The sequence below is a fragment of the Emydura macquarii genome, unplaced genomic scaffold, assembly GCF_026122565.2.
Source record: "Emydura macquarii macquarii isolate MOO-44397 ecotype Brisbane River unplaced genomic scaffold, CSIRO-AGI_Emac_v2 contig_1146, whole genome shotgun sequence".
Classification (NCBI taxonomy): Eukaryota; Metazoa; Chordata; order Testudines; family Chelidae; genus Emydura; species Emydura macquarii.
Window position 1 is genome coordinate 15,165,741 of NW_027131283.1, and position 27,353 is coordinate 15,193,093.

Below are 27,353 nucleotides of genomic sequence, written 5' to 3' on the forward strand. Positions count from 1 at the left end.
AGACTCCCATTAACTTCATTGGGTTTAGAATCAGGTCCGTAAATTCCAAAAGTTAGGAGGGTGAGGTAAACTACGGGATATTTAATTTATTCTACATGGGGAAGGGGAACATTTCAACTTCTGAATAGCTATGAAAGATGCTATCTATCAGGTTGTGCTGTAGCCTGAGGTTCTCCCAGTTAAGAGAGTTCAGTTCTTCAGCTAATGCTATGGTTGGCTTGCCAGACAGATGCCAAGTTAGAAGGGGGTAATCAGTGACTGTAGATGATACTGTATGTGAGGCTAAGAGCTCAGCTGGACTCCAATTCTGGGAGTCAAATTTCAGGAAAGATGGGGGAAAATGGGAGAAAGTCCAGAAATGAACAACAAAAATGATTAAAAGTCTAGAAAACATGACCTATGAAGAAAGATTGAAAAAAACTGGGTTTGCTTAGTCTGGAGGAGAGAAGACTGAAGGGGAACATGATAGTGGTTTTCAAGTACATAAAAGGTTGTTACAAGGAGAGAGGTGAAAAATTGTTCTCAATCTCTGAGGGTAAGACAAGAAACAATAGGCTTAAATTGCAGCAAGGGAGGTTTGGGTTGGAATTAGGAAAAACTTCCTAACTGTCTGGCTAGTTAAACACTGGAACAAATTGGCTAGGGTGATTGTGGAATCTCCATCATTGGAGGTTTTTAAGAACAGGTTAGATAAACACCTGTCAGGAATGATCTAGTTATTACGTAGTCCTGCCTTGAGTGCAGGGGACTGGACTAGATGATGTATTGAGGTCCCTTCCAGTCCTACACTTCTGTGATTTTATGTCTGGGCTTCTTTATATGCAACGATAGCTTCCCGTTAATGAGATTTGGGGTTGGTAGGGTTCTATATACTTTCCATGGACTTGAACAGCTGATTAATGAATTGCAGGCTTCTGCCATTTGATATTAACTCTGATGTGTATTCTGTGAACAAACATTGACATAGGGAGTCAAACCACTTTAAAACAAAGCAACCAGAGGAAGAGTCTCGGCTGGCTAAACAGAGGCATGAGGGTAAGAGTGGTGGAGGGAGCCAGGAGTACACATGAAAACTGGGGCCCTTGAAGGAAAGAACAGAGGTAAAGGACACTTGATTAGAAGAGAGGACAAGACAAAGGTGAGAGAATGACAAAAGGGGAAATCTGATACACAAGAAGAAAAATAAAATATGAAGGTGAAAGTGAACAATAACAAGGGAAGAAGATAGATGGGGGGAAGGACAGAACCAGAGATAGAGAAATAAATAGAACAGAGAAAAAGTAACACATACAACTGTAAGATTAGAAAACTTTTATTTCTTTATTCTCCTTATTTAGTTGTATTTCCCTGCTAGAGAAGGGGAATCTGAGCAGACAACAGAACCTATCAGGGTTGGAAGGAGGAATATTCCTGCCTAGTGTCACCCAGAGAGTGATATTTGTGGCCCAGGTGATATTAGTAGAGTGTTGTAGGATGGTCAAAGCCTAGAGGATATAGCAGCAGTAGTTTTTCCCCCCTATTCAAACACTGCTTCCCTCTATCCCATAGTTAGATGCATGTCAATGGTGCTGTGTGTCATTTATAAAGTGCTCTGGAATCTTTTGGATTTTATATTAATGTCAGATATTAATACTTAGCTCTTATACAGCACTTTTCATTTTCTGAGTGCTCTACAGATATTCCCTAATTAATCATCACAACACCCATATGAAGTGAGAATTATTGTTCTCATTTTGCAGATGAGGAAATCTGAAGTTAACTGACTTGCCCAAGTCAACACAGCAGGAGTCTTTGTGATAATTAGCATTGGCACTCAGGAACTCCTGAATATTGGCTCAGTACTCACCCCTCACCTGTCTTTCTGATTATTTCATGTATTTGTGAAGTACTGTACCTATTAACTCCCTCAAGTCATCCACTGTGTTTTAGGAGCAACTGTCTTTGAATATATAAATCTTACTATTCCTGATGATTTGAAGATGTGGTGGTGATGCTGAAAGCTGTTTTTTCATTGGTGGCTTTATGAATTAGTGTTTTAATGTCCTCTTTGCAATGCCTATTATTTGTGTGGGTGGGTGGCTGCTGATAAATTGGTAACAGTCCCTTGGGTGACCCAATGCCTGTGACAAGAGACATTAGTTTCTCTATTGCATATTTGGTTTAATATGTGGTTTAATGGTTATATAACTGATGAGTAATATAATAGCTATCGCCCTGAATATATCCAAAATGCACAACTTACCAGAATTCCAATGCATCAATTGACATGTCAGTCATTTCTAGCCCATTCTCAAATTTACATATGGAAAAAAGAACAAAACAAAACACAAAACCTGAAAAACACAGCACTGCTTAAGACGTGTTTGTTAATATTTTACATTTTTGTGTGTGCATTCTTTTCACACTGTACTGATGGCGATGGAGTCTTGTGGAGATCTTGTGTCATCCATCTGCTGCGGTGCCACACCCTTTGAGAATTCCAGAGAATTGTGGAAAACAAATGTCTTCCCATCCACCAGGACCGTAACAATGTCCCACACCACTGCTTTAAGTCGTGTAAGCCCTTTTGGACCTACGCATTTAACCTTCAACAATGCAACTTCAACCCTGATGAAGCTAGGAAAGCTGAATAAATACAAATAAACACCTTGTGCAAGACTTAACACAGAAGATCCCTGGCTTCAATCTCTCACAAAGCTCAGGGGCAAAACATGGTAGCTGCAGATACTTGCTGCACAAATGGAAAATTAAAGACTCTCCAGTGTGTGACTATAGTCACCCAGAACAGACTATGGAACATATATAGTAGAACCTCAGAGTTACAAACAGCTTGGGAATGGAGGATGTTCGTAACTCTGAACAAAATTTATTTGCGCTTTCAAAAGTTTACAACTGAACACTGACTAATACAGCTTTGAAACTTTATTATGCAGAAGAAAAATGCTATTTTTTGTTTATTTTTTTAGTTTATCTTTAACACAGTATTGTACTGTATTTGGTTTTGTTTTTGGTCTCTGCTGCTGCCTGAGTGTATACTTCCAGTTCCTAATGAAGTGTGTGATTGACCGGTCAGTTCGTAACTCTGGTGTTCATAACTCTGAAGTTCTACTGTAAGAACCCAATGCCCAATTCACAAATACAAAGGAGGCATCACAGCAATACAATCTGCTACTCCAGATGCAATTATCTGGCTTAACCATCTAAATGTAAAATGACACAAGACCTCCACAAGACCCCATCATCATCAGTACAGTGTGAAATGAATACATATGTATTCACAAAATGCGCACACAAAAATGTAAAATATCAACAAATATTTGTTAAGTAGTGCTGGGTATGTCAGGTTTTGGGTTTTTTTTTTTTTCTATATGTAAATTTGAGAATGAGCCAAAAATGACTGACATTTCCATTGAGGCATAGGAATTCTGACAATAGGTAAGGGTACCACATGCTTATCTGAAACCAGGCTCAAAGAATGTAAAACATATACTTTCAGTGCTAGCACTGTCTGTTATCTGATTTTTAAAGTATCTAACTTCCTTGCCACAGTGCTCAATAGCTATGCCAGCTGGAGAGTTTCCAGGCAGTTATTGAGTACTAGGCTGTTAATAGGGGCATATTTAGCAATGTTGTGCATTTTGGATATATTGAGGGCGATAGCTATAATATTACTCATCAATTATGTAACCTTTAATCTGCATATCATCGGCAAATATGCAATAGAGAAATTAATGTCTCCTGCCACAGGCATTGGGTCATGTTGCTCTACATTTACATCAGCCATACAAAGACGATTTCACAGTAGTGGAACTACAGGAAAAAAATCAAGAGCCATTAAGAGTGGTATTAACTGTCCCCAAACTGACAGTACTTCTTCATTCACATTACAAGAAAGTGCTGTAATGATACTGGCTAACTCTGAATTCAGCACAGACAGTATTTATGGAGCTGAGATGCTTTATTTACCGGTGCCATAGATTTTAATTATTTTTTAAAAACTGATGAAGCCTATATGTATAGACAGATAGCTTTATTCAGAGGTGGCAATCCTTTAGTGCATTGCAAGATGTTCTGTAACCAAATACTTCCCATACTTAAACTTCCCTGAGCACCTCATCTAACCTGGTAATCCTGCCTATGTGAACAGAAGGCCCTATGGTAGTTTATATTGCTTTGCTGTTGGAAATAACCACAGGGTGCCTTTTGTTACCAACATTCGTGTTTTCTGAAGGGTGAACTCTTATTCTGGTTACTTGCACTGTTATGCTGGTTACTTGCACCTATCAAAATAAAGACTCTGCAAGTTCACATCAGAAGGCAAGATAAAGGTCCTGCTTGTGATCTGTAGTGTAGAGCCATCCTAGGGCTTGCCTATTGAATTAGTGTGCAGTAAGTCAGGGTATGAACCTACGGTCAACTAATTTGCCACACACTAACTCACTGCGTGAATCCTGCTATAGCACACTAAAAGTTCAGTAGCATGTTTTGATGTAATCAATGGCACATTTTCATGGTTGTCAACTAATCCAGACAATTACAACAGTATTGAGGGATAATCAGTTTAACGAAATCAAGTGTTAATCAGTTTTAACCAAACATTGCAATCTTACCAGGGGGCTTTTGAGCATGGCCATAAATATCATCTCACTCCAGGGTCATTGTTAACCAGAGACGACCTCTTCTATTATTAGTGGATGCTTGAATTATACACCAATCTCCAATCTGTATGTGCTAGCACACATACCTCCACAAGACTTTCAATAAAATGCCATTACTGTTAAGTCTGCCTGGAGAAATGTGACAGACTAAACCAACCTATTACATCTTCAGTTGATTGATGCCCCACTCTCAAACATGAAATAGCACATAACACCAACTCAAAATCTGTTTGTATTCAGGGGAGGAATCCCACTCGATGGACTAAAGTATGACACCATGGCTGATCTCTCAACACCCTTTGCTATTGCAGCTCATGCACTCTTGAACAAGAGCGCTAGTGGCCCTTTACAATGCATGGATGATCAGTACCACCAGGGAGTTGAATGATTCATCCTTACAGAGTGAAACTTTGGTAGAAAAAGAATAACACATTAAGGGCTGGTCCACATTGGTGGTGGCAGTCAATGGGAGATACGCAAGCTAAGTAATGTACTTACAACGTACTTTCATTGATATACCGCAGCATTTGCATGGGGCTGAGTCGATGGAAGATGCCCTCCGGTCGATGCAGCCTTAGTTCTTTAGGGGAGGTGGACTAACTGAGTTGATTGGAGAGTGCTCTCCAACAGAATGAGCAGGTATACACAGACCCGCTCAATCAATGCCACTGCATCGATTCCTGTTGCCGTGGCAATGTAGACATACCCTAAGTAAATCCACCTGCTTTCTTGTCCTCTTGATCACATATCCTAGAGTAGGCTAAACAAGCTGCTCTTTGACTCGTTCAGAGTTGATGCAACTCTGGATCAGCTTGGCCTGGTTTCCTCCCCACACTGAGAATGTGGGACAGCATTCCATACAACAACTCACATGGAAGAAGAGTGCCCAACTTGACATCTGTATGGTGGTTTACAATCCCTAGCTTCCCTTGATAAAGAGGCTATCCTCTGGTTACAGAATCTAGACATTTGAGCTCTGATGTCTGCATATGAGAGAAGACCAGAGATGGCCACAAGCAGCTGGCCATTGTCCTTGGTATGCAGCGCTTTGTCCTTGGTATGCCTGTAGTAAATGTACTCTGACTCAAAAAAAACTTTTACACAAGAATATGAAAAAAATACGGGGAAATGTTGATTTATGCATGTATACACTGTAGTTTTGATCTGTTGCTGAGCCTCCAAAGCTCTCTGTGATGTGTGGGAAGGAATGACCTTAAAATCATTCTAAAGTCACACAGAACTATGGATTCATACCTTCTTACTTCAGCTATGTACTATATGCTCTTCGAGAGCCTCTGTGCAGTCATGCTTGTGGAATACATTGCCATGGTGTCAAGCTGTGGAACATGTCAAGCCACGTCCAATGGCAGATGCAACCCCATGTGCCTCAGTTCCTTTGCCATTGCAGCAGAGAGCTAGCAGAAGTCACCTCACTCAGCTTCCCAGGACTAGACTTTTCATTTTCCTAGTTTAGGAAATTATTGTAAATTGCTATCTTAGAGTAGTGTAGGGTAGTCAGTGCGAATTGCCCTTCCCTTCCCAAGGGAGCCTTCAGTGCCTCATTGGAACTATGTCGGGTCCTGAGTCCTATAAAGGCTTCAAGAGGTGTCTCTCTTGCCTAGCAATCAAACCTGAAACCAACACATATATCTCATGCCTTCTACAATTGGGTTAGACCCACTTGGTAAGCAGTTAAGAGTTTGTCACACCTTCACTTCTTGTACTAGGACAGAGAGGCATTTGATATTTCAGGCTCACCTGGTATCTCAGTGCCTACTGCCTGACACGCTTATGTCCTTGGTGATACCTACACCCACCTCTGTGCTGAGGTCCTCTTACACAAGGTGAAGATTCACTTTACTGCTCTAGCACTTTAAGGCATCTATAGCCTTGGCAACAAAGCAGGGAGTGCCCACCTCAGTGCCTACTCTTCACCTGGCATTGCTGCCCTCACCACCAACTCTGGACTAAGTCCACTGGCACCACAAGTCCACTCACACATATACGTGAGTAAAAGGAAAGAAAAGAGAAAGCATGTTTCCCCAAAGTGAGTCACACAGAATTAACACAGGTGCATCACTTCTCTCCTCCATGATATATCCAACACAGTACTTCAAAGACTTCCAAACTGAACTGCTGTCGCCTCTTCTCCACATACCTCTGGATCCAGACATCTCTGCACTGGTTAACTTGGACTCTGAGTCTGTTAACTCCTTTAGTCTCTCTGGTTCTGGATAGGGGTCCACCATCAAGGATACTAGCCACGCTCTCATGCTTTTCCAGTATCTGACACTGCATCTGTAATTTACTCCTCCAGTCCTGAGCTGAAGCCACTTTGAAGCATCTTTGAGCCTTCAGAAATGAACTTGGGGCTTTTCCCAACTTGACTTTGGGACACCATTCCTCTTTCTTCATCTTAGAGCCAGACATCATAAAGTATTTCATGCAGGGCCCTCTTCAGCTGGTTATGCAGCCCCTACATACAGACTCCATGAAAACTCTACTGGAAGCTACACCACTAACCTCAGCATCAGCACCAATAACTCTTCAGGGACTGTGCTCTCCTTCAGCACTGATGCCCTCACCAGTGCCTATCCCTCCAGTGCTGACACAACTTTCCTTGTGGGTGCTGAAACTGGCAGCACCAAATCCATCAGATCTGCAGGAGGAATTGTCTATATCTGAAGAATGGCATGAGACTCCTTCAGAAGAATCATACAAGTAACCCTTTGGAGGAACATACAGATGGCACCTTATCAGAGGATCAGATTAATTCTTCATTTCCCTTCCTGATAGACAGAGAGAGTTTCTGGAGCTACGGGGGAGAGTGGCAAACACTCTCCAGGGCTCACAGCACCAGAGACATCCGAATCTTAGTCTGACATATTACAGATGCAGACCAGGGAGAAATTGGCTCAGCCTCTCAGTTTTGGCCTTCTCAGCACAGCCAAAGATATCTGATTGTGTCTTTTCACTCATGCCTGTGTTCAAACAAGCAGTATATTGTGCAAACCAACCAACATCAGTTCCTGCTACAGCAACCTCCAGCCAACCCTGCAACGGAGTCTACAATACATAAGAGGGTCAGGGGCAATAAAGTCTCTCATTCTACCCCTTCTGACAGAGAGGAACAAACTAAATGCATCTGGTTGGACAGCCTACTGGTCTTGGTCACTTCAGATGGCCAATTATCAGGCCACTATGCCCTACTACAAGCATGCCCTGTGGAATGCCATGAACCCCACTTTGAAGAAGTGCTAGAAGAACAAAAGGAAACAGCCAAAATTGGTCTCTGAGGGTTGTATTCTTGAAAGACATTTTCTGAGGGCAGCATATGATGCCTGTATCAGCAGTGCAAGGAAAGCAATCACAGGAGTGGCGCTCAGGCAGTGTTCCTCGGTGAGATTCTGTGGCCTCTGATCTGAATCCCAGGGGAAAATGGAAAATCTTCCACTTGAGGACAGTGTCCTTTTTAGTGACAACACTGTCAAGGCCCTGGAGAAGATCAAAGCCACTAGGCCCACTTTCTGGGATTAACTCAGTCTTCTTCCTCTGCTTAGAGGTTCTCCTACCTGTCATTTTACTTCCAAAGACAGATTCTCTCACAACACCAAGAGATGCAGTCTCAGAAATGGTATTAGCCACCTCTTATATCTGCTTCTGACAAGCAACCTCAGCAGTACAGGAACATGATTCCTTGCTGCATGTCTTCAGAGCCCCTAGCATCAGCCTCTAAATAGCAATTTTGAGTTTGTTTGAAAGCCATGCACCAATTTGTGCCACATCTCCAGTCCTTCCTACCTCAACCCTCCCTTTAGACCTTGTCTCTCCTCGTTCTACAGCATCTGTTGCTTATTTTCTAAATGGTGGGTACTGGACATAATCAATGTTGGATATTCTATGCCGTTCAGCATTAGGCCACCTCATCATCCTCCCCCTTCTTCTTTCCTCTTCACAAATCCATCTCACAAGAAAGTCCTGTTGGAAGAGGTGTATTCCCTCCTCTGGAAGGGAGCCATAGAAGGAATTTTATGGGAAAGCATTTTATTATTGCTATTTCCTGATCCCCAAGAAGAGCAATCTGGGGCTTCAGAAACCTCAGCAGGTACATAAGAACATTCAAGTTCAGAATGCTCACCCTAGGGGACATTATCCATTCCTTATCCCACTGAGACTGTCATGCAGCTCTCAACTCAATGGATGCCTATGTCATGTGGCAGTCAAGTAGACTTGTATCAAGTATCTGAGGCTCTGTTTGGGGACAAGACAGAACCAATTCAGAATCCTTCCTTTCTGCTTGTTCATACCCCCAATGTCTTCACCAATGCCTTGTGGTGATTGCTGCACACCTCAAACACTAAGAAGTTTGTCTATCCATAGATGATTGGCTCCTAAGACTCAACTCTTTAAGGGACCTCTCAATGCATGCCTCTTCCAGCCATTCAGACTGTTAATCAGCTGAAATCAGTCCTCAGAGCAATTCTGGACTCCCCTCAGGCCACAGCCTTTCTGCCAGTGGAGAGATTTTGAAAGATATAAGATTTCTTAACAACTCTGAGGGATCAACCAGTACAGACCACTCAAATTTTCCTCAGACTACAAGGCCTGATGGCCTCATCAAGCTACATCACACTCTGTGCAAATAAAATCCTGAGACTCTTGCAGCAGTAGGTGGTGGGTCACCACACAGCGTCTATAGAGATTTGAGTGCTCCAACAGTTTCGCTGGTAGCAGAACAGAGAAAATGAACACCAGAGGAGTATGCTTTGTGCCTTCTCTCCTACTATCACAATGGACTGGGATGTGCATAGACAAGACCTCCACTCCACTGTTCTACACCTCCCAAAGAAGGACAATATGGAAGATATCTCACCCAGAAGGAGGTCTCAGAATGAACATGAATGGCACTTTAAGCCAGTGGTAGCCAAACTATTTCTTAGATTGGGTCACTCAATAATAGACCTCTTCATGTCTGAACATGTTCTTCTTAACCTCTGAGAATATGACAAGAAGCAATGGTCATAAATTGCAGCAAGGGTGGTTTAGATTGGACATTAGGAAAAACTTCCTAAATGTCAGGGTAGATAAACACTGGAATAAATTTCCTAGGGAGGTTGTGGAATCTCCATCATTGGAGATTTTTAAGAGCAGGTTAGACAAACACATGTCAGAGATAGTGTAGATAACACTTGGTCCTGCCGTAAGTGTAGGGGATTGGACCAGATGCCTTCATGAGGTTCCTTTCAGTCCTACAATTCTATGATGGTTTCTGGTGGTCCTATTGATAAAAAACAATAGGAGATGAAGCCCCTTCTGTCTAGATTTCTCTCCATCCATTTCTTACTGATGGGGAGAAACTGGGATATGCAGTCTCTCCTTTTTGCCTCTAAATGTACAGAAGCAGTTTTTGTCACCTGATCATCTCCCGTCTAGAAAAATTTAGTAGCAGATGTCTCCTTTCCCTTGACCGAAGCACAGGGTAGGGAGTCATTTTCTCAAGTCTGACTCCTTTTGGTTTGGTGGATTTAAAGACATGATTATACTCCAGATCATCAGTCAACATTTCACATTAAGAGTTTTGTTGTTTAAAATGAATAATTAATAACCTTTCTGCATTTACTCCATATTTAGCCTACAACAAAACAATTAAATCAAAATTATTACTGGTTCCTTATTGTGTCAGGGACATGTTTTTAATGAAAAATATGCATATACAAGTGCTCAAAATTACAATGTATAAGTAAGTAGCTATGGCTGAGATTACAAATGCCACAGTCCTCACTCTGCTAATGCAGGGAGCAGTTTCTGGAGGTAAACAAGTAACTACATTATCCATAGTTGTAAGACTAATAGTTATCCGTGAGGGAAGGAACAACATACAAATGATTGAATCTGGAATAAATTGGTACTTTCAAGTTACATTTCTGAATTTAAATGAAATAAAATAATGTGTGTTTAATATTTGCTTCCTCCTATTGATGTACACAATCAAGTTCCAACTGGAGTTTATCTTCTGCATATGCAAGCACATGCACGCATACCCACTTACTAAGACTTTGACATGTCAACATTTGCAAGCATGCCCCACAATCATTTTCTGTTCTAAGTACAGGGGAAAACTCTTCTCTTAGATTTCACTGTGTAATAAAAGTTGACAAATATTGACCAGAGTACATTTAGCACCAAATCTTCTTCCAGCACACAAGGGCAAGATGTAGCCAAAATACCATCTTCCTAATATGCTAATGAGGAAGGCAATGGAGGACCAGCCAAAGGAGACTCTATAACCTCACGGTATGGACGTATGAGTAACCCGCATAGTTTCCCGAAGGGTGGAGAGTAATGGCTGCTGCTAGTGAGTCTGTGCAGAGCACAAATCTGTATATCCCACAATCAGTGAAGCAGCTGAGCAGCGCTCTGCTTTATTGCTTCCCTTTGATACCTCAACTGAGAGAGCCTTTGGGATCTTATCAGCATGTAAGGACTGAGGATTCAATTCCTTTGCTGTTGCAGGAAAGCACAACCCTTCTATTTTTGCTTTTCTCGCTCTTCAGCATTGGAACCTTTTGAAATTTGAAAGATTTTAATATAATATCTCATACAGCTTCAGTAATGAGTTCATAACTACCCTGTACTTTAATCTTAGAAACCCAAGAAACTAAAAGATATTCATTTTTGGTCTCGACTCAGCTGATAAACTCAGAGTATGTATATGCTACAAAATTAAGGTGATAAAGACTCTCAGCAGTTGGCATAGTTTAGAAGTGTTATCAACTAATCAAACTGTTGTATATCTAATCACAAGCTTTTCCCTGGTGACATAAAATTTGGCCTCTCAGCATAAGTTAAATTCAGATTTTCTACAGTGTAAATTGTTACCTGATTCATCTTTCCTCAGATCCCAATCAAGAGAGGGAGAGAGCATTTCAAAATTAATGTATAGTCCCTTTTTTCTAGTCTGTTTTTCCTGTTATTGTGATGCATTTTTTAAAAAAGAAATAAAAGAGAACAGCAATATTCTCTGCACTAAATACAACAACTGAACAATATAATGGAAAGAAAGGGAACCGTAAACTTATATTAGACATATTGTCAAACAAGTTTGGAAAACGTAAATTTAAAATAGTTCTTGTACCTTTAGTACTATTTTTAGGACTTCTTTGTTAAATTCAGATCAGTTGGGGGTAAAAAGTCCAGTATGTCAAACTAACTTGCTGAATTTTCTTTTATAGAGTTAACATCCTATTGAAATAACAAAACTATAGATAACATTGTAATAGAATTAGTTTTATAAACTCCAATTTTTAAGTAAATATTATAATTATTTGACGTCACAATGAATAGAAAGATAAAACAAGTAAACCAACCCTAATGAACATTTGTTTTGGAAAAAAATATTTCAGATTAGTTTCCATTTTTGTATTAGTGCTACATAACAAAGTTGTTTAGACTTATTTTATGTTTCAGAAATTAAAGCTTATGCACTCCAAAACATACATTTCAGAATGTTGTAATCAATCATTTTGTAAAAACATGAATATGTCACTAATTTCCAGAATTGGTGTCGGGCTCATCTTCTTTGACAGGTTTTCTGAATTTGATTCCAGATCTGATAGAACAGTTATCAGCATTGTTCATTTTAATGCCAGGTTTTTATGTAATGGTAATATGTACAAATCAAGCCAATCAATAAAATGACTGTGCTGAATAATGCATATTTTAGTAGTCTGACTTTCCATTTATCCATTCTGAGAATATAACTTGAATATAAAATTACAAATATATATTTATGGTATTGAAAGATTTTAAAAATCATTATGGCTCAGGGCAGTTCCAGTCCTTTGTTCCACTTGGATTTAACTATTCTTTTTTCTCAGCCAAACCACAAGGTCAGATCAGCTGCATACAGGAAAACTGCTCCGCATTTGCTCATTTGCCCATTCACATTAATACAGGTTACCCAAGTGATTATTCTCAGCATTGCTTCGTATTGCCAGACCTCTGCAGAATGTAAAAGTTTTAGGTAAGATGTTGTGAGCAGGTGATAACCAAAATGTATTAGTTTGTGAACAGCTTCCAGAGAATACAAACAAGACTCCTAAGTAGGCTAAGAGAAAATTCTGAAGCAATATGACAAATAAAAAATAAGGCTGTACATACAGTATAGCTGGAAAAATTGCATTCTTTTTCAGGTCATCCAATTCAGACAATATGCTCTTGAAAAACTATATTCAGAAAACTCTTATTTTTGATTTTACTGTATGTATATTTCCACAGCATGAATTTTTATGGAGACTGATATAAAATAACCAACATTCCTTTTCAGAACATAACTAAAATTTGAAGATGAAATGCTTGTTTGCTTGATCTATGTGCACTGCACTCTAATGTTCCTCATGTCTCTCAGCAGCACCGGCCTGTAGGTTGGCTCCAAGCTTTCCATGTATTCTAAATAATCACTTACTCGAAATCTATGGAGTGCTTCTTCCTGCACAAATACACAAAAGAAAATGATCAGCTATGAAAAAGGATGCACTATTACAATCTAATGAATTTTAGACTTTTGAAGGTAGCTTATTTTATTTTGCTTGTCGCTGCCTTGGTGTTTTATGGTGCAAACAGATACTTTATTACCCTTTGTTTACAAATGAAAAATCAGCTTGCCCATGTTCAGACAGCTCTTCCTAATTACAAATTTGCTAACAAATGGCTTTTTCAGACTGAACCCATTTCTTTACTCTTAGGAGAGCATGCCATTTCATGATTTCAAGGAATACAAAATAAGCCTTAAATAGCGAAAGACAAGTTACAAAAACAGTCTTTTCAAAAAGTGTATACTAGCTCTGGGAGCCCTACGGTTCTTTATGTGCTAGTTATAACGACAAGGTTCCCAGTACATTGATCCATTCTTTTTTATAACAGTCAGCCAAGAGAACAGCACTAGTTATTTATTTTTAAAACCAATTGTGAACACTGATCTTCAAAATATATTCTTTGGAAGCAGACTAAGATACTTTTGTTTCATTATCATCATAAACAACAATGAACATTCTATAAAGCTCTGGATTTTCTGTCTGAAAAAAGACAATCAGGCCAAATCCTTCCATGGGACTGACAAAGTAAAGTAGATTAGGGAGAGGGATGATAGCAGATGTATTCCCTGAAAAAGAAACCCAGAGCAAAGCTGAATTCAACAGGGAAACCAAGAAAATATTCTCTGGTACACTTTGATACTCCTCTGAGCTCGAACAACTTGTGTGCTGACCATCTGCTGAGTAGTGTTACTGTTAATGGCAGCATATGCTGTAATAAGCATTTGGGAGCTAGACAGTGCTCGAGGGCACATGGCATACAGGCTGGTGCATTAGCTATGCATCTTCCCTAGCTAGTGGTCTGATGAGAGCCTTTGGAGCACAATTGCCTACCAGCTGAAAGTCTGAGGATGTTCTTATCCTTTTTCCTCTCCTCACAAGTGCAAACAAGGGCACAATTTTGCCCTATTTTGGGTAATCTTTTTTTTTACATACCTGCAATGGGAGAGGAATGATTACATTAGGCATTAGAGAAGAAAAGAGCCTGTTCTAGAGGGAATTTAACTCCCTTTTTCAGGCAGCCAAGTTTATATTGATTAAATGTGTGTATGCGCTATACTGTATGTCTGATAAAAACTAAATAAAATAATTGCATTTGCTATTAATTATTCCAGCTAGTGTTTATTTCAGCTACCTTTGAAACAGTCTGCAAAATTATTTTGAAATTCCACTGCATATTTTATGCAAGGGAGAATAAGAAGCCAAATTAACTCCAAACGGTGATTTGGAGCCTTACAAATTTCAGACATATGGCAGTTGCCAATAAAGTCAACATTTGACACCAGTTACTTTAAACTGGTATCTTAGCTAATTGGGTTATTTCCTTGTCTAAGTATGGATAAAACTTCAGTATCTCAGCTATCAATATGTGATAAACTCTTGGGCAAACACTGATCTTCTAACAGAATGAAACTAATGTGGATATATTATGGAGACAAGCCATGGAGGGGACTATTTCTCTGACAGAATAGACTCTAAATGTATCTATTTTAAGGTTACGTATTGGAGCCCTTCTACATAATAATCTCAGTCTTTTCCAGAATAAGCCTCAGCTAGCTAGATCTCAATTCAAGCCTCTCTGTTGGCTAGACTCTTTCAGGGATGCTCCTAAGTGGCATCAAGAAGACTGAAAATGAAGTCTTATTCCCGAGGAGTCATAAATTGACCATAAGGGCCCAGACCAGACAAACTTGTTTCCCATACGGCTGGGGAAGATTTGGGAGGAAGATTTTTGTACATGTGAAGAAACTGGAGTCCATGCACCAGGGAAGTAGGAGCTGAGTAGGAGAGCGACTGATCAATATGAATGGCCTGGGTGTTAGGTTGCACCTAAAGAATGGAAGACCAACAAAACAAAGACTCTGATTCAACAGAGGTGGTTCTGGATGGATGAAGCAGACTTGAATGTCTTGGATCTGAGCAGCTAGGCTTTAATTCTGAAATCCAGAAGCATAAGTAGGAGGCAGAAAATCCTGCCATTTTGGTGAGTGTTAGATCAAAGGATTAGCTAGGACCTCTCAAGGAATCTTCCTGATCTCATTGACAACTCCACAAATGGCAAATAGTGTCTTTAAAGTCATTAAATGCAAAAGTTCCTCCCATGCCTAACATACACACTGGTACTCTACATTAAAGAGTGGCGAAGTCCCTCGTAATCAATGAAACTGAATGCACTGAACCACCTCACATCCTTAGGCCGCATCTGCAAATAGAAATTTGAAGAAATCCCCTGTTTGCCTAGATTTGGAGCTCTTCCTGAAGATCACTATTTCAGAGTGACACAGAGTCTTGGAGTACTGCTTCTGTTTCAGTAAAGACTCTAGGTCTCTTTCGCTAATCTATTCATAGTGGTGGTAAGTATTTATGTTGGGACCTAGAACAGGTTAGTGGAACCTAGAGTTTTTCCATTCTTTTCAGTGACTGATGTGAAGGCATCTGATGTCTCCAGCTTTTTGATAAAATAAGGCTTTCTCCAAAAGGATTAAGTCTCTCTCTCTTGCTTCTTGCTCGGGGCTGACCACTTTGATGGAAAAAGCTATATTTTTAGGAATTTTAATGGTGTTCAATGAGGAACATTCTATTTTCACATGAAGTGCAGAATTTGAAGCCCCCAGTGTGTCTCTGAATATGTCCTAACTGGGTGATGTATGCTTACTCCTTTATGCCTCAGCTGCTTTAGAAGGATTCAGGGATGATTATTCATGTCACAAGACACGTACAGTGGGATTCTGCATGGACTACTTCATGAGATAGAATATCAAGTGACCTAAGCACATTTGGTTATGAGCAGTTACATCCCAGGTCAGGCATATCTAATATGGTGCTGAAATATCCAAAAGATCAGCGTATACTATTTCAGTTTTTACCTATAAACCAAACTTTCAAACACATTGCACACTAGTGGATAATCAGCAATTATTTTAAAATATTTCAGATTTAGTTTTTAAGTACTGTCGTTAATATTCTTGACATCTGACAATTGTGCATTGGAAATCTATTTTATTTCTACTTTAATAGAAATATTGTCACATTTCAATGTCCTTAACCGTACAGTCTTCTTTATACAGCACATTTCATATTCCTGTGTTTACCATTTAAAACAGGATTTTTTTTTGGTTATTAGAATCTTAGTTATTTTGCAGTACAGTGTTTGACACAGGAAATAATCCTCTTCCTGTCCCTGTTATATTTGTTTTTGTTTTTTTGTTTCAAACAATTTTCTTTTAAGAACTCTGCATGTCTGCATCTCATCCTTCCCTAAAGACACTAAATTTCTGTCCTTTGCCTTTTTGAATCATGAAATGTGAAAAATCTGTCAGCTCCAGCATTTTATTTAAATCTATCCAGTACAGAGTTTAATGAGAAAATTATTCTGTTTGACCAGTTCTTTGGTCTGCATGTCTTAAGAACTGTTTGATCTTGATGGCCTTGTCATCAGAATGTTAGTGTGAATACTACTTGGATAAGACATAGCACTGGTGTATTGTCACCTATAATATAATAAAGATAAAAGATCTTGCATGATGCTTTTAAATTAATGACAAAGAATTTAAATGAATGTATTTCTATGATACTTACATTAAGTGGCTATTGAAGACAGAGAAGGGATAGTGGCATATTTGACCAATACACTTGAGAGTTCTTAATTAGCCTGTTTAAGAAAGGTATAATCTAGTGTATTATTTTATTAACTCCAATTCAGCAATTTTATGGATTTCAAATAGGGTTAATTAGGTGTAATACCCATAATGCTGTTGGCCAACTAGTAGTTTTCTTGAAATTTACAAGCCCAGGTTTGAGTTTTAGCTTGTAATTTCCCAGTCTGAGGTTTATCCACTTACTGTACTGAAACAGCTCTCATAAAATCTAACTCAAAGCTTCTGTATGCATAGTCATTGCAAAATGAGTTTAATATACATTTTATCATTTCTTTAGATATCCTATATCTCCTCCCTTTCTTATTAATAGGGGTCATTTGATATGTACATAAACCAAATCCCTCTCCATCATATACAAAGATCTGGTATAGTGCTTGATGGTTGTATATTTTCTTTTCTCACCTGTTGCCACTTACGTTTTCTAAAGGAAAGAATGATGATTTGTCAGCAAAAAAATTATTTATCTTGCCTATAATCACCACTGTCTTTCCATTCTGACCTAGCTTACTATTACAGTTTCAAATAAATCATTTTTCCTTTAAAATATGAATACAGTTTCATTTGCACATAAACAAGAAGCTAGAGTCGAGCATCACATTTAGTACCAGGTAATATTAGCCCTAACTCTTAAAATTCTCTAAATATTCACATGTACCCTTGTAAGGTTCATTTTAAGAATCTGTCCCTTTATACACAAAAAATAGGAGACAAAATGTGAAAGAGACAAATTTTTAAAGTAAGGTAAGCACTCTTATTTTTCTTACCTTACTCTGTTGATTTGCCCTTTCACTAGAGTCCTAACCACTTTTTTGTTTTTGTCGCTATCTAACAAGATGCACTTTCCTAACATGAGATTAATTTTTGTTTTCCTTTTGCCGCTCTCTTCTTCCTTTCTTGTCTTGGCATCTCCTTTTCCTTTCTCCTGCCTTCATTCCTTTCACTCTCCCTCGAAGCACTTACTATCATGCTCCCCTCCAAACACAAATCATCCATTGCTTGTGGCATTTCTAGTGTAAAATACAATAGAACCTCTATTTTATGAATACCCAGTCTTACAAATGATGAGTTATAAGCAGCATTTTTCCTGATTAAAAAATTGTCATAACAAATGTGATAATGATGATGAATAAATCAAAATCCCCCACATTCTAATGCTTTCAATACACTGGAAATGCCTTGCCATGGTTTGAGGAACAAGAAAGCGATACAGTGCATCATACTGCAACTTATGCACTATACATATTGTAATACTGAGATGTTCAATTTTATGATTTTTTTCAATTTGATAAGCTTCTCAGTTCCTAGTTAGTACATAACATAGGCGTTCTGCTGTATTAGTAACACTGCTGACAAGTCCTAAATGAACCATCAAGCAAGGGACATAGGACAGTGAGAACAGATTAAAAAGAGAAGGATTGTATAACCAGGGTTGACTCCTCCACTTTGAAATAAGCTTTGTAGTTACACATAAGTGTATGGGAATGTCCGATGCTTCAAGAAAAGAAAACTACATACTGTGCTGGTGATGCAAAAATGAAATTAATAAAATCAATACTTTTAATATTAGGACATTACAAATTTATTTGTGGCATCATTGAATATTAAAATATAGTTACAAGGCTGTTATAGCCAGAGTGCCTGAAAATATAACAATACATACTGTACTACTTTTGGCTAGTTAAAGCTAATCTAAGCAATTCTAGAAGGTTTCTGTTTTGTGTCTCCCAAGGACATCAAGCATCAGGAATGTAGCTCGTTCTTAGTTATAAAACCATATTTATTACCCTAAAAAGTGTTATAGAAATTCAGAAAAGTTGCATTTTAAACATTATCATGATTTAACTTTTACATTATTTTCTTTTGTGCTATGTTTGAAATATATATTGGTGATTGAAATGTGTGCTTTGTACAAAATATGTAACACAAGTTTAATCACTGTAACAAATCTACTCTAAGGACCTTGGGGTAAGAGACAAATTTCTAAGAATGTCTTATTTAGACCAGGAGATGTCCCTCATGTAAATACCAGTTGGTACGAATGTAATACTTACATCAAGAAAACAAACCATGTAAAACATTTATGTTTTAGGAAAAGATCTGACTGTGAAAAGGAAAGTAGGTTAGTTAAATGGGCTTTTTCACCTCCCCAGAAAACCTTTTAATTAACTCTCACAAAAAATTTAGAAATATCCTTGTTAAAATAAATAATTACTCTAAAATCTTCACTTAGAAACCTTCAGGAAACATGTGTTTGGCCTTAAAACATGTTTTAAGCCTTTTGTTTATTTCTTAAAATGTTGAAATGGCAAACATTTTTGTGAAATGCATACTTGCAAATATGTTAGCTAACTGCAAAGCTCAAATATAATTTCCTAATATCATTATTATGTAAAGGGTAAAAGATTTTATGCACTAACATAGAATCTAATGACCTTTCTAAACTAATTATTAATGTAAGAATTCATTTATATTTATATTATATGGAAATTAATTCCTGGCAATGCTCAGTCAACTCACTCACCCAGCTCAAGAAGACAAGACCCTCTGTATCTTTCCAAAAATTGTCATGTAGCATCCACAACTTCTTTAATAAATATTTAAACTAAAGATTGTCTTTTAAAATTGTTTAATATTAAAAGTGTGTTTTAAAAATGTAAAACTTTTATATAAAGAATAGGAGTTTCTGGACTTTTTGAAAACAAAATTTTATTTCCTGTGAAACTCTAATGAAATTGAAGGAATATCTCAAAAAATGGACTGAATAAAAGAAAAGGTAAAACTAACTTTAAAAGTTATCTGATGCTTTCCTGCCATATGTAGAACAAAGGCAATTAACAATGTTATGTATAGATTAGAGGTTCCCAGCCTATGGCCTGGGGGCCAAAAGTGGCCTGCGGAGTCTTTCAAAGTGGCCCACCACTCCCCTCCTGCTGGTTGCAGAAGGGAGCTGCTGCCTAAGGATCCAGGCAGAGCACGTTGGCACAGGGCTACAAGACGGGCGCAGGCTCCTTGCTGCACCCAATGGGATGGGAGATCAGCACTCCGCTCCCTTGGTTCCAGCAGGGAGCACGGCAAAGCGCTCCGCCTGGGTCCCTGCTGAAGCCGGAGGGAGGGGAGCACTGATCTCCCATCCCCCTGGATGCAGAAGGGAGCTACTGCCTAGGTACCCATGTGGAGCACACGGGGCTACAGGACACGTGCGATTTCCCTGCTGCGGCCAGGGGGACGGGAGATCAGCAAGGAGGCAGCCTCCTCACTGAATACTTTCTGTCTGGCTGTAGTGGGGGGGAAGGGTCGGCGGAGCAGACAGGACCCACCATGCTTGAGGAGAGGTACAGGACTCTAAAAATCAGTGCCTTCCGGTTTGGCCCACACTTAGCAGGCCACCCACCATGACTTAGCTTTCAGGCCATGTGCTTCTGTGTAGTGACAGTCACTCATCTACACTAGTGCTTTGTCTGTGAGAGTGTGATGTACTGTGAGTAATATGTAGGTGTACAATAGTGAATGTAAAAATGAGCACAGTAGCATCAAAATGTTTACTTTAACTATGTAGTGATTTGTAGTCTTTAATGGTGTATATGTCAATATCTGTTTTATGAGTTGTTAGACCGGTGGTCCTTCAGGATTGTAAAAATGATATGTGGGCCTCGAGCCAAAAAGGTTGGGAACCACTGGATTAGACTGCATATTCAGGAACTGAAGGTATCAGTTAACCAACCCTGAAAGCATAGAGCCAATGGAAGAATGACAGCAACCAACTTTGAATCTGATTCAAATGCTCTCTTTGATATCATAGGAGTTAGTAAAAACTTCTTACTTTGACCAATTAAAAATGATTTGGCTATTATTAACCAACAGAATCCACCTTTCCTTAAACAAAATTATTTTGCCTATTTATAAATCTTCTTAGTTATCTAAGGCTATCCTAGGACTGACTTCAGAATAATTTTGGGAAATAAGTCTCAATTTACGAAAAGTGCCCTGCCAAAGGCTGGCTCACTCTCAGACGTGAAATCTCTGCTCAAAGCTCTCCACAGAACATCATACAGAAGAGAATGTAATGCAAGTAACCAGTTTATCAGTTATGTTCTATCATTTGTGTTGTTTTGTTTAATGTTTTATTTTCCTTTCTTTAATAATAAAATAGCGATGGTGAATAATTGTGATTATTTTGCTTGGTCTCAATCATGTGTAAGGTGTGTAAAAGAACCCCTTTGACTAAAACAGTAGGATTTACATGCCTGAGTTGTTTTTTAAAAAAGATTATTAAGAGCTGGCTACAATTTCTTGTTTCTAAATATTTTTAGTACTTTTTAAAATAAAATCAGTTGCCATCCAACAATTTAAAATTACCCTTTTTACCCCACAAGATCCTTTACTAACAGGACTTGTGTAGCATGTAAAAACAATGATTATGCAAGTGAAAAGCAAAAAAGAAGCAATTTCTAGTATACGTGAGTATATTGAGTATATATACATTATTTATCAGAGAGGATTATTTGCTGCATAAGGCTTTAAAATAATTGTTACTATATGCATCCTACGAAGTGTGGTACTAGGAAATGAGGACCTATATTTCTCAATAATCAAACAGTGAATATGGAAATCTCTGTACTCTAATTGGCCACTATAATTCCTCTGCTCTAACTAGCACCTCTACTCAGAATTTATCAATGTGTTAAACAAAAAAGAAAAAAAAATTACAAAAAACAAAAGAGCAAAACAAAGAACACATGTAAAATTGCTACAACGTTGCATATTGCCAAACTGGGGCATAGCTGCATGGTAACTGCACTCCCCTTACTTTCCCGTACCAGCTACCTGCACAGCAGGTATCAGCACAAGAGGGCAGGCAAGCTCCAGAGCCACTACGTCCCCTTCCTTTGCCACGTGGGGGCAAGGAGTATGTGGAACTTTGGCCCTGGCCCACCAACGTGTCCAATGGAGCAGCTATGTTGGTGTGTTGAGGAGCATATGCTGTGTCAGGGATAGATCTGTCACGGTACACTCCTTCCCCAAAACAGTGGGGAGACCAAAAGGAAGACTGATTCCATGATGCAGAAAAACACCTGCTCCTTACACTGAGCTACCTTATAAGCTGATGATTTAGCCCTTATTTTGTAAATATTTTTAAACAACCTTTCAGCTGTTCCTGTTCCTCTTCCATCACCCTGTCAGCCACCTTCACCTTCTTCCCTCCCTAGCAAATGAGATCATTTGACATCTTGCTGATTGTATGGAAATTAATCTGAGTATTTTATTATTATTAATTCCTTTTGCCATAATATACAGGATTTACTTGAAGTATTTTAATTAAGCACTTTGCTTTTCAAAAGCCTGATTTTTACTGGAGTGAAAAACCGTCTTTCTTCCATGGTCAGGGATCCAATTGAAGCTTATTTCCATGGTGAATGTACAGACAGTTGTTGAGTCCACCTGCTGATACTTAGTTTTTCCAGGTGTCTTGCCAATGTGCTTGGTTATGTTAATTGGGAAGCAGACAGTAGAGCATTTTAATCAACTATTTTGATCCATATTTTCACAATTATAAACAGGAAAAAAATCACCATATGTCTTTCTAAATCAAAACGTGCTGCTCGCTTCTCCATCAGCACAATATACAAGTTTTGTGCTTTTTATGTTTGTCATGACAGTAGTTCTCTAACGATGCTAATAATTAAATCCCACCCCCATCTGGGACACTGAGGTGTCAACATGGAAACCTAATTTTTGTCCACCACCAGAAGAAGGAAATCAATGACCAATGATACCAACGTAGAAAAAGGAAAGTCCAGAACAGAACAGTGATTGGGTGAGGCCATGAACTTTAAGTAATGGCTTCTTGAGCAAGGCTTAAACCATTACTTTGTTTAGGGGAAGCTGGCACCTTCACTTCCTGAAATGAAGCATTAATAATCTAGAGAGAACATATTGGCTTGAACCAACCATAAGGGGGTTGGATCCATCTCATAGGTCATAGTTTGCAGATCCTAGAACATCTAGAACCTTTGTTAAAAAACTGAATTAAACTATGCCAGCTAACATGATGTGTGTATCTCTTTTCTTTTTTTATTGCTGCTCTCAGACATAGTCAAACTGATCTTGAACCAATCAACATTATCTGTGAAGGAGGACAAAAACTACTCACTTCAAGCAAACATGCAAATTTGTTTATCATGTATATGAATCTGTGAAATAAATTAAAATCTATATTTTAATCATTTAAATTCGATTTCAAATTCCAAGTTCACCTTCTTTCTCCAAATACTGTACTGTAGTTTTTAAACTGGTGGCACACTGAACAAACAATATATGTGGAAATGAATGTAAGATAGAGATCATCTTGGCAGCTGTTCAAGACTGAGTATAAAATGTATTAAGAAACTATTGAAAAGACAGTTTCCCCCATAGGCTTTGTAACCCATCCAGGTGATATGCATGGCAGGAGGAATGCTAACTATAAAACTACAATAATTTAAATGAAAAAATCTTGCAATGTCCTTCTAAAGAGGCAGCTATCAAAATAACAATCATCTGAAGGCAAAACTATGTGATTCAAATGTTTTCAAGCTTCAACAGGAGGTTACTGCATAACTCTACCTCTGAAAAACACCTAATTCTGAATGGAAGCCACACATACACATAGGGAGAGTCCAAACCACTTCCCTTGGAGACAGTTTCCACCAATTCCAAGAGAAGCCAGAAAAGGCCTATATCAGTAGTATCAAAAGTATCAGTACTTTTCTCTTGAGAACACTATATTTTCCTGTTCTGCTTGGTGAAGAAATACATCTAAAGTATAAATGAACAACAAGTGAAAAAAGAGTCATATAGGGAAGCTGCCAAAAAAAAAAAAAAAAAAAAAAAAAAAGACTTCAGTCATGGTAAAAACTGCAGGGGCATTCAATTGCTATCTATCCCAACTAAGGTACTTAAAGGTATTATTCTAGACAGAATAAAGTGATAGATTCACAGTTACAACAAGAACAGGTATGTTTCAATCAGAAAAAATCTTGTATAGATCAAATAGTAACCCTATGTGTCATCATAAAACTGTTGATCAATGGCAGTTACCTCTTTATATTGATTTTAGAGATTTTCAAAAAGCCATACAGAGGATAAAACAGTTTTATGGAAGTTGCTGTGCCATTTGGGAAATTTCCCTCAGAAATATGCAAACATTATTCAGAGCTTCTCTGAAAATAAGACATGCTAAGTAATACACAGCAGTGAACTGACTAAGTCAGTCCAAGTACTACAGGTGTCAGACAAAAATATCTTATGTCATCTATGATCTTTTATGGATAGTAGATTGGGTAATAAGAAAGATCACAGGGTCGTACAATGGACAGAAGTTAAATGGACCTTGACTTTGCAGATGACATCAACTTGCTCTCTCATACCCACAGAGATGTTCAAGCCCAAACACTTGATCTCCAGTCCTCTGCACAGTTAGAAGGGTTGAAAAATCAACACCAAGAAAACAAAAACCATGAAACTTAACATACAAGAAACACCATCAGAAATTTCTGGAACTGACAAAGAAGAGGCCTGATATTTCACATATCTTGGCAATACTGTAGGGTGGAACAGATGAAGACATTAAAGCCAGAATAGCAAAAGCCAGACATGTTTGTAACTCTAAAGCAGTGTTTCTTAACCTGGGGGTTTAGAGGGGTCGCAAGTGCAGAGCTGGTATTGGGGGTGGCAAGAAAGGCAATTGCCTGGAGCCACAGGGGCGCCATGAAACTAAGTTACATGCCTCAGCCCCGTGGGGGTGGGACTCAGGCTTCAGGGGTACAGTAGTTTGGAAAGGTTAAGAACCACTGCTCTAAAGCAAATCTGGAGAAAAATAAATTTTGCCCTCCAAACTAAACTTTGAATATTTAGACCAATCTTACAAAGATGTTTTGTGGCACTGAAACTGGAGACTTATTACGACCTTACTATTTAAACTCCAAGTTTTCATAAACCGCTGCCTTAGACAAATCCTCAATCTCAGACCACTAGAAAAAAGTCACAAGCAAAGAACTCTGGAGGATGATGAAACAGAAACCAATAGGACAGGAAATTACAGGAAAAATGGAGATGGCTAGGACATAGATGGAGGAAAGACCTGAATTACATAGCAGGAAAGGCCTTGCACTGGAACCCCAGGGCAAGAGGGATGAGGTAAACCAAGGATAACATGGAAACACACAACAGAAGCAGAACTGAAAGCTATCAAAATGACATGGGAAAAAGCTAAGAATACTGCAGGAGATCAGCAAAGATTGAAGACAGTGGTGAAGGTGCTTTTTTCCTCATGGAAAAGAGAGGCATAGGAGAGAGATTTAAATGAATGAGCTAAAATAAAATCAATACTGGAAATTCAGTTGTTTGGCAAAATTATCTCTCTTTTCAGTCTGGAAAGTGTAACTTTCCTCTAATTTGATAATGTAAAGAAAAAAATATTACTTTGAGAAAAACCTGTAGATCTTGGGTCTGTGTGTGCTGCAGAATATCTTGCTGTAGATGTTTGAATACAGATATACACATATAGATTTGATAATCAGGACCAAGGAAAATACATGTAGCAATGTAGTGGCAGATTTCACTCCAGTCCATGTAATTCCAGAAGCACTGAGTTAGCCACTGTTGACAAATCTAGAAAAATACAAAAACAAATTCAATATCTTACAGTATTGATTGATTGATTGATATTACAGTGATGAATCACAATGATCAATCAATAACTTTTCTACACCACAAATTAAGATCATACCAAGACCATCCTATATCCCTTTCTCATCCAGCCAGGATCTAGCCAGAACCCCTACCCAACCCATGACTTGGTGATCATGACTATCAGGCTGAAAAACCCTGCTTAATATACACATTTAAAAATGATACACTAGGGGGTTAATATATTAAATAAAAATTATTTACCACAGTAATTGTGGATCTTCAAGAGTTGCCTGAAAAGTGTGCATCTACTGCATAAGCTCAGAAGTTTGTACAAAGCAGTTTCTGTCTTAATCTCCCCCTTTGTACTGGAATGTAAGAGCATAAAAGGGGGTGTGACTTCCAATGCCCTTTAGTCATTCCCACGTATTCAGGACTTCCCTCACTTGAGGCTTCAAAGAAGGTGCACAGGGAGTCTGAATTCCTGTGAGTGACATCTCAAAGAACTGAAGTTAGGTAAGTAAGGTAAGTAACCATTTTTCTCCTTTGAGAATTTCCCATATGGATCACAACTCACGGGAGATTAACAAGAATAAGTGACTCTCCAGGAGATGGTCTGAGAAAGATAAGGTCAAAAATAATTCAAAGCCAGGTACTGGCTTCAGACATTTTGATCTGAATATTATCTGGCTTGAAGCAATGCAGAAGTGATATGTATCAGTGCGTCCTAACCAACAAAGTCAATCCAACAAAATGAATTGACCCATAATGTGAAAAAAGGCAACAAAAAAAATATCCAGATTTATTGTACTAAACGTATTCTGTTCTTAACAACAACTACTACTCTGCTAACTGGAAAAAGGGATTTGAAAGAGGATAATGAAGTGAACTTTGAAGTTTGGCCTCTCTGCTTATGATGGTCAAAAGGAACTGAGGTGCAGCAGGGACCTTGATCCTTATTTGATATCAATGGCCCTGAAAGAATGCAGGTATGGCTCCGATGGATACTGCTATGTGGAAGAACCAATGTGTGCATTCTAGGAATGTGCATCTCTACAGGAAATTTTTGAAGTTGAAACACACATTTCAAAGTCTAATGATGGAAAAAAGAAACTATTCTTTATGTATTGAATTTTCTTAAGATTTTTTAAAAATGACATGGAGGTCTTTGAGGTGTATTTAATGTGTGTTTCCCTTTAAGTTAAAGGATTTCTGTGGCTTGTAAATGTAGGTCCTTTCCTGGGACACCTTTGGATTTAATTGAATGATATGGAAGACACAGTGTTTAGCAGCTCTTGGTTTTTCCCATTTCTAAATCACAATCTATTGCTTAATCTCTTGTGTACAGCACACTTCATTTAGATCTAGACCACAAATCCTTTGTTAATCAGCCCCTAAGTGTTTAAAAATATGCAGCATCAGAAAGTACTGTGTTTCTAATTAGATTACAACGGCTATGCTTTGGAATGAGATTGCACTCAAGTTATTTATTCATATACACTGACATTTATATATGTTAAAGTTGTTTTTATAGTTAATTGAAAGCATTATTTTTTGCAATAAAATTACACAATAATGCAGCCAGGGGATGTGTGCTTATTACAGTGCCCACTAGTGCCCATTCTAGTTAAGTGTTTCCTTTAGGTAAGAGTAAGTTTTTAATTTATAAATTATTTTACTGTAAATTGTGATAAAACTTGGCATATACAAGTTGCTACCTTGTATATCTTTCTAACGACAGATTATTTATTATTTTTAAAAGTGTACGCAGTGTTTGT

At 38.4% G+C, this 27,353-nt stretch overlaps 1 protein-coding gene across 3 annotated transcripts in view; it reads right to left on the reverse strand.

Annotated features, from left to right (window-relative positions):
- Nucleotides 1-10,331: 10,331 nt before the first annotated feature.
- TBC1D32 (TBC1 domain family member 32) overlaps nt 10,332-27,353 on the reverse strand; it is a 158,911-nt gene continuing 141,889 nt past the window's right edge. For all 3 annotated transcript variants that reach the window (XM_067546666.1, XM_067546668.1, XM_067546667.1), the window contains exons 33-34: nt 25,369-25,557; nt 10,332-13,146 (exon numbers count right to left, since the gene is read on the reverse strand). In XM_067546666.1, the coding sequence (XP_067402767.1) occupies nt 13,027-13,146; nt 25,369-25,557 (309 nt within the window). In that variant the 3' untranslated portion in view covers nt 10,332-13,026. The remainder of the gene's footprint in view (nt 13,147-25,368; nt 25,558-27,353) is intronic.